Source organism: Choristoneura fumiferana, chromosome 2 (assembly GCF_025370935.1).
Source record: "Choristoneura fumiferana chromosome 2, NRCan_CFum_1, whole genome shotgun sequence".
Classification (NCBI taxonomy): Eukaryota; Metazoa; Arthropoda; class Insecta; order Lepidoptera; family Tortricidae; genus Choristoneura; species Choristoneura fumiferana.
The window spans coordinates 3,969,007-3,977,853 of NC_133473.1; the positions used below are offsets into that span (position 1 = coordinate 3,969,007).

Here is an 8,847-nt window from a genome sequence, read left to right on the forward strand (position 1 = left end):
TCTTTGATTTCATATAACATATCGTCACAACTATGAAAAAAATCCCGTATCTCAAAGAAACGTCAACAAAATTGACCATTTTAATAATGTACCTACATAAAGTTCACTGAAAAAATTTACTGATTTTGAGGTACAAGCTTTTTTAAAAGTAGTGATGATATCTCAAATCGCCTAAAGACAGTTTGAAAAATTTATTAAATTTTTTGTGATCAGAAGGGACATATTTAAAAAGTATTTTACTAGAAGTGTGTCCATCCATTTGTTCAAAGTTTTGCTAGTAACTAAAGGGGTTGCATATCCTTTTATTTTTATATTAGTGATATTCTTCTGTAGCAGGGCTAAGCTAAACGTTAGTTGCATTAAATTTCGTTTTGTTGCATATAACTAATTATTTTATTTGGTCAAATTAGAACATGCGTCGACTAAAGGATATGTGCCCGGGTACTTATGTTCTAATTTGCCATCGTACATTTAATTTAATAGAAAATTGATAACGCTTTCTAGTCTGCATGAAATCATGTCTTTGTCATCACAACTATTATTTTTATATACAAGTGGAATTTAGGATTGCAACCCGTATACGCTGCAACCACAAATACGAGACGCCAAAGACTGCCAACCGAGACTATGGCTAAACCGACTTTTACTATTAATCGTCAAAAGAATCCACCCATTGTGTTTGCAGCTTCACCTCGGTGTGGCACTCCACAGTCTGATCACTAAGTATTTCTCCGCATCGCAGGATCGACGACGAGTGGGTGCCCGAGAAGGAAGTGAAGCGGATAAAGCGCGTGGAGATGGCGGCTTTGCCGGCGCGGACCAAGGTGGCGCTGTACGAGCAGTTCTGCGCGTCGTACCGCGCCGCCGCGTCCCCGCCGCCCGCGGTGGTGCCCGCGGTGGCGCCCGCGCCGCCGCCGCCGCCGCCCGCGCGCACGCTGCCGCCGCGCCACTGCACGTCCTCGCGGCTGCTCAACAACCTGCTCAGCAAGCGGCGCGCCGAGCCCGCGCGCGACGGCTGCAGCGCCACCAACACGCCGCTTCTCTGCAAGGACGACGACCGCGCCGACCGCCCCGAGCCCAGCGGCGCACAGAAGAGGAAGCAGGGACGCAGGTACGGCGGCAACGCCTTCTGGCCCTGCGGACGGTAAACCCCTCCCCGGCGACCACTCTCATGACGTTTCGCGTTTAAAGTAAGAGCTTAAATTAGTTATTGTTGACTCGTCGAAGCCGATCTGCCGACTCGACAGATGTAACGTAGAACGCTAGGATTACTCTCTGTTCACGTAGCGTTACGATCGTGACCAGGTCCCAGGCAGATGTTGATTCTACACCCAACGGTGTATTGCACTTAGGGAAATTCGCGCCAAAGATTCGTTGACGGCCCGCGGTATTAGACGTAGTGTCGATAGCAGAGGTAAAATTTTATTCACAAGACTGATGCTTACTTTTTATAATGATATTGAAGGAGCCGCGCCGGGCCGCGGCCGTGAGGCGGCACGAACAAACTGTACATAGTTAGCTCGAAATGTAAAAATTGTTTTAAGGCGCCGAGTTCATCTCGATATTCGAGTATTCGATAATGTAAAATAGGTGATTTACGTAGTTTAAAAGGTTGTTCCGGGAAACGGACGGAGTAGTCTGAATATTTTTAAGTTGTATCTAGAGTAAGAGCGACCAGCGACGCACGTATCACTGCCAATATGTACATAGTAGCGTATAGCGACGGGAGAGTTCCGTTCGGATTAGGATAATTTTGAGTTCGCTTTATCGATGTGGTCCGGTTCACCCCGCGTTCGACGCTTTCGCTTTCCGTTCGAGGTGCCAATTGATTTGTTGAACAGTTTAGGTGTCGTTAGTATAAGGCGCGCACCGCCAGCGCGAAGTGCCTCGGTTAGCACGGATCAAATAGCCCTCTGTCCACGGTCCATCTTGCTCGCTAGTCCCGCAGGACGCGGCAACGGCGACAAATATATTCCAGCCTTTACTTCTTTCTAATACTATAGCCGGATGTTCGCGCAAGTTGACCGTGAACACAGGACTCGACAGTACCGGCATAGTGTTCACTTTTTATCCGAAGTTTCCGCGTTCATATCATACGAAACTCGCAATTAGTGTTAGGATTAGAGTTCAATTTTGATATTTGACGTTTTTTACTAATCATCCTTGTGTTCTAATCAACTGAAGCAATGTTTAATGACGCTTTACGGAATCAACAACTGTCTAAAATGCAAGCCGCGGGCCCAGTGCACGTAGTTTCTCTACAAAACTATTGCTGGTTAGCTAGCGTTTGATGTTCTGATAAAAGCTCATCCTATTTAAAGTACTCGAGCGTATTAAGGGCAATAAGCTCTTATTTATGCATCGAAAGTTAGTACTTACAACTGTTTATTACCTGTCTCAATGACAAATGAATATTACCGAAGCTTCTTGTATTGTGCCCGCGTGCGTTCGAACAAAACAACACTGCCAATGATGTTGTGTTTAGTTCTAATTCTATTCGAGAGCGTTGTACTTGTAAACAACGACAAGTGTACTGTTAGCAATAAACATTTTGTGATAAGAGACTTATAGATTAATGACAGGTTCATTTCCACGCACAACATTGTACTAAACGGTTTACTGCCGCCGAATACTGTATATTCTTACTGTTGTTAAGCGCACGTTACCTTCAGATTCAGCTTACTAGCTACGATATAATTTAACTTGAAACACACAATAACACCTTACTATAATTAGTTTTATAATGATTAGAGTTGGGATTAAAAAAAATAAGAATAATCTCTAATTCGACATACGTTTATGTTGTCTACAAGTTGCCCTTGTAGCGTAGCACTAGTCAGTTGAACCTAAATGATGCATGCGTGTAGAATACTGCAGTCAAAAATGACCTAAGCCTTACTTAGTAAACGGAGTTTGAGTTGAAGTGAACGAGCACACAGCATATTATCATGCGGGGTTTTTCATTCTACCGACTAAAACGATAATTATAGCTAACAACGTAAAGAAGTTTTATCGATATCGGATAAAAAATCTCTTGGTTTGTGTATTTGTTCACGTTTCTTTTAAAACTGTTCTGTATTTTTCTACTCCTGTTCTTCAATCGTCCGTTAACGATTCCTAAGCACATTCTAATGTCACATTAGAATAGGTACAGTAACCATAAAAACTCAGTTCGTCAAGTAGTTTTGGAGCAAATTGGCTGTGACGGGCGGACAGACAGGCATACACACGAGTGAAAATAAGGTTTCATCTTTCCTTTTGAGGTAAGCAAATTTTATCGTTTTGTGTTAAATATGTTGTGTCTATCTACTTGTCGCTAATAATTAAGAGTAAATTGTATGTATGGGCAATCAATCAACCAAATGACTAAAATACATTCCTTCATTCACTGTTTTTGCAATCTGTAAAATGTGAAGCTGTGTGTTAATTCCTTTAACTCAACACAAATTCCGTCAGCTACAGAATGTTCCTGCCATACGATTGAAAACACTGAAAATTTTATTCCATTCGTGAACAAATTAGACTAGTGTAAACAATGGCATCGAGTGATTATTGGCTGCTGTACTCTTGGCAGTTGGAAAATTAGGTAAAGTACTTTGAAATACTTTGATTTATTGAGAAGTAATCTTTCTCAAGCGATCGGTCAAGCAAAGCAATAATTATGTGCGATTATAAAACATGAGTAGAAATTTGATGTGGCGTTTTTCATTGTTATAACAGCTAAAAAACTTAACACCGGCTATCATGAAATAAAATCTTTAGTAATTACCTACTTGTTAGTTAACTGACAAGACGGAAAACAATAATATACAGTTATCAAACACACCATGCCAATGATTTTGATATTTTAATGTCCATAGCAGAATTTAGGTGTTAAACTTTTGGATGTCACTATACAGAAGTTGTCAGACTAATAATGCCTTTTAGCCATAAGGTATTTTACATACAAGTGAAAAAAATTGTGTTCTGTGCTCACACGATCTCGCTAGTATTTTTAGTTAGTGCCTGTAGTGATAAGTTAGGATGAATTGCGTGGACATGGTGTATCTTGAATAGTGAACGAAACAATAATAGACGGATTATTCGCAGTAGTTCCTTAGGCAATACAGAAAAGGAGAATTATTAGTATGAAAAGAAAGGAAGTAAAGGAACTACTGCGAGTAATCCTTATAGATACCATCGTATTTTTCACTCTCGCTTTGCGACGTTGTTGTATGAAATAGGCAGGTTTAGCGGTTTGTATGTATTAGACACGTTCGTAGTACGTATGTAAATCGCCCTTAGCGTAATGATTGTGGTGGTTGGATGTAAGTTAGTCCGTGCATACGTGCACGAGTCGTGGGCGAGCTACTCGCGGCCGCTTGTTGTTCAGGAGTGGAGGGCACTGTGGCCGGCGTTTGCGGAGACTGTAATTGTATCCATTGGTCTAATAATCTACAGGTTGTGTTGCCACTTTTGGCAACTTTGTCTTGATGGATAGAATAAATAATAATGTTTTTCTAATACAAACTGTTTTGATAACCTGGAGATGGTTAGATCCATGAAGACATTGGAACCGTTGTGACGAGAGCGTGAAGGCTGCGGAGACAAGCGGAGCGGATAGGAGACGTGTAGGGATCGACCAATCCATACACGTCTGATGATAATGAGGCGGGGGCGAGATGTGGATTCAACTAATATGATTGGTCGATCCCTACACGTCTCCTCTCTGCTCTGCTCCGCTCCTCTCCACCTCGGCGGAGCCGCAGCCTAAAGGGCGCTCGCAGCGCCGGCTCGAACCCAAAGAAGCGTAGGAAAATTTCTCTAATAGTCAAGTTGGTGCCTGATTGTGGGTGTGTCTATGGAATCGTATGCTTACTTTAAACAGAATTAGACTTCCTTTTGGAGAATTTCCAATGAACTGATTATTTTTTTATTAAATTTAAAATTTAGCGTAATTATTTTCAGCACTGAACGTAGTGCCATATTTTATTGGCTCGTTTTTTTACGTAATTTAATTTGTTTAGTGAAATTCGACACCAAAATCAAAAAGACAAAATTTGTTTTGTTCTATCCGAGTAACAATATGGACTTGAATATTTGATCTCAAATAAGAACGGCAGTGAATTGTAATTAATTAGCGACAAGAGACCGCATGAGACAGTCTCGTGCGTTACCATTCCGCGGTCGACGAGGGAGCCCCTCATTTGATCCATTATTTACATTTTAATCTACGCTTGAACGAAGTAAACCTAATGGTTTTTCTATGACTATTTGGCCTATAAAATGCTTAAGTACAAATTTAAATTGGCATTACTTTGTAAGGCGCGACGTACCATCCACTTACACACGCGCTGATTTACAGGCAAGTGTATAATGTTCGAACACCAAAACGTGAAGACGTTAAAGTACAATTATTATTGTAGACGATTGGCATTCGTGTAAGTGGTAGTAACATAAGTGATCGATAAAAATTTGGATTAAATTTTAAATAGCCCCCGTAGACTAGAAGTAAGGAGTTGAAATCGTTAGGCAGAGACATATTTTGTGAAACCTCGACCTTTGTGAGGTGTTAAATTATATCGAAAAAGATACATTGATATATTCTTAAGTGAGGAAATAATTATATTTTTGTCACTGCCATCAATTTATAATCATATAGCGTGTTGTCCAACGATGTGTTTAGTAGGTTTTGCGTGTCCTGGAACCCTTAATTACTTGATCATCGGATGAACCGTTTTTTCTTCTCATTTTAAATGTAAATAAAGTCACTGCCTTATTCTTAGTCACGGACGTAATAGATGGTACACGATCCGTGTAGTTTATGAGAATGTGAAGGCGTGAAGCATATTACAGCTGGCTTGCAGACGGAGCGAGCGAGGTGACCATCGCGTAATGTAATGGCTTATAGCGACTAAGCGGCTGGAGGAATGTAAATAGGTATAGTATTGTTATTATCCTGCATTAGACTGTAATCTGGTTTGCGTCTGCGAGCGGATAGGTAGCGATAAGTGTGCGCGTTGTCTCCAACATGTTTCCTATATTATGCGTTTATTATATGAATGTTCTCCTTTATTGTAAATGTTTGACGAGAATACAATAGTACGAGGAGCCTGTGTATCCAAATAGTGTGCACTACTTATTCAATTTGTAGATATTTTAATTATATAGTATAATGTCTAATGTGTCTTTATTTGCTTATCCCTATAAGGCGAGATCCGATATGATTGTATTTTATAATTTGACCCCGAGTTGGTGGGTAATCTACCTCAATTTATTTATCACATTTTTGGGCATAATAATAATAGTGAATGTTAATTTAATCTCGAACCCTGAATTTTGTTCAATGTAGTGATTTTTTAAGATTTTTAAAATACTATGGTTTGTCCACCTGTCACAAGTACTGTATCTTATATTAAATACATATTGTATGATTGATAATTATGTGTTTTATTGTCTTCAACTCGACATGACGCACTCGCAGTTCTAACGCAGAAAGAAGAACGAAGTGCATTGGAGAGGTAGGTATATCGTCACCCCCATGCTAAAGTCACGAATCTGCTATTTAGCACAAAATTGATTTTGAGCTCAATGACACCTGGGGTACAAAATCTAATTTTTTCCTAAATAGCAGATTCGTGATTTTAGTATGGGGGTGATTATATCTGATACCTCTAAATGAGTATTTCTTTCAATCGATCTAGCTTGATCTTATCCAAAAATACGTGTCTTCGAGTATTAGCTTGTGCGAAGCCCAGTCGCCCAAGTACTTCATTATAATTGAATCATCTGGGTGACACTCTTTCCCGGCGATAATACCGACATAGAAATACCGGCCCTGTTTTTTGTGTACACGCCCATAGAAACTGACAGGAGCTTCTATGGGCGTGTACACGAAAAACGGTCGGTATTTCCATCCCGGTATTATCCGGGCCGGGAAAGAGTGTCACCCGAATCATCTGTGGCAGTATGTTAACCTCCGTAAATAAAAACTGGGACTTCGACTTCACTATAATATCAGTCAGCACAGGGGGTTAACTATTAAAATCGAAGTGCGTATCGTACCGTCCCGCTCACTCGTATTAATTAACATAAAAAAAACAAAAATTGCCACAATAAACACTAAAATACTTTACATAATACATTTATTCCCCTGCCGGTGAGCGGGACGGTACGATACGAAGTTCGAATTATGCACTTATTAGTACAAAGCCAGTTTGCAAGAGTCATCCATCACACGCAAGCCAGGGAAGCATTGGAAGATGATTGTAGGTATCATACATAACTTCCACGTAAGGAGTTCCAAGGTTTAGTAGCAATCATCATCACCCCAGCCTATATACGTCCCACTGCTGGACACAGGCCTCCTCTCAGGATGAGAGGGCTTGGGTCGTAGTTCCCACGCGGGCCCAGTGCGAATTGGGACTTCGCTGGTTTATGAAGGTTTCCTCGCGATGTTTTCATTCAATGAAAGTTCGTGGTAAATTTCAAATGTAATATCGCACATGAATTTCGAAAAATTCAGAGGTATGAGTCGGGGCTTGAACCCACGATCATCTGCTTGAGAGGCCATAGGTCAAACCACTCGGCCACCACGGCTTCAAACTTCGCTTTTGGCTGCGGCTTTTAGTAGCAATATTCGTACCCAAAGAGAAAGAATACCTATAATAATCACTACGTTTTGTTATAAGTACTAGTAATAGTAATTACCGAGAAAGAGCGAGCTATTGAGGAGGCCGTAAAATGAGGATCGATTTCCAACAATCATTCTTTGTTGTAAATTTTTAATTCCTGTCACGTTTGTGATTAGATTAGTTAATGTTAAATTAAACCACAGATAAACCTTCGAATAATGACTGTTACCCAGGCCGCGATCTATTTGTTCTTCTGTGTAGCAAGTCTAGAAGAGAATGAATGATTAACATACCTCAATGGAGAGCCTTGGGGGAGGCCTATGTCCAGCAGTGGACGTCTTTCAGCTGACATGATGATATCTCAATGAAGCCGACTGCGATACGATAAAAATGACGCTCGACAAAGTTCGTAAAGCCACAATAGTCCACACAAGATGAGAGTTTTTCATAAGGCGAGCAATGTCTATTACCTATTACACACAAAATAGATTGTCCACTTACTGAGTTTTGTCTTAGCATTAGCCTATTTACACGCTAAATTTTTTACGTCAAGTGGTAAAGGACTTGCGCCATGATTCAAAAGAAAATTCAAAAAAATGTTCTATGTTCTGTACGTCAAAATAATTTGTACAGTTTTTTAAATGGTGCCCATCGCAAGCAAGACTAACCTCAAACGATTCTTACGATACTAACGCCATCTAACGATATTTCGCCTGTCAAGAAACCTTTTGTCATGTTGTGCAATGTTATTGGTTCTTATTTAGAAAAGTATGCACACAAAATATAGTAGGTACCTCCTACATTGTTGTAGAGGCTGAAAAGTAAGCAATAGATGAACGAGTTAGTTTGAAGGGTTTTTAATGCTCGAGTTTTACACTCTGCTTTTCACTTCGATTGAGAAGAACTGTTCATTTACTAGGAACCTTTTATTTTTCTATATAATTATAAATTTTTAGTTTTATTGATTTATTTTGATTGATTTGATTGATTTTTAGTTTTACTTACATGAAATAAAAATTATTAAAAAAAGACATAGAAACTTTTTTGTTTGTGGCTGTTGACACCTGATTACCGATAGAGCGTAAATAGTTATTTGTGCAACAAGAGAGCAAAGTTGTTTTTTGTTGCGTGTTGATTTTGAATCCCGAGTAAGCGAAGGATTCTATAATTGAATCACGAGCGTTAGCGAGTAATTCTAGGTTAGAATCCTGAGAGAAGCAAGGGATTCAAACAC

At 40.0% G+C, this 8,847-nt stretch overlaps 1 protein-coding gene across 3 annotated transcripts in view; it reads left to right on the forward strand.

Annotated features, from left to right (window-relative positions):
• jing (AE binding protein 2 jing) overlaps positions 1-6,420 on the forward strand; it is a 115,467-nt gene extending 109,047 nt beyond the window's left edge. For all 3 annotated transcript variants that reach the window (XM_074111539.1, XM_074111540.1, XM_074111541.1), the window contains exon 6: positions 743-6,420. In XM_074111539.1, the coding sequence (XP_073967640.1) occupies positions 743-1,148 (406 nt within the window). In that variant the 3' untranslated portion in view covers positions 1,149-6,420. The remainder of the gene's footprint in view (positions 1-742) is intronic.
• The last annotated feature ends 2,427 nt before the right edge of the window (positions 6,421-8,847 follow it).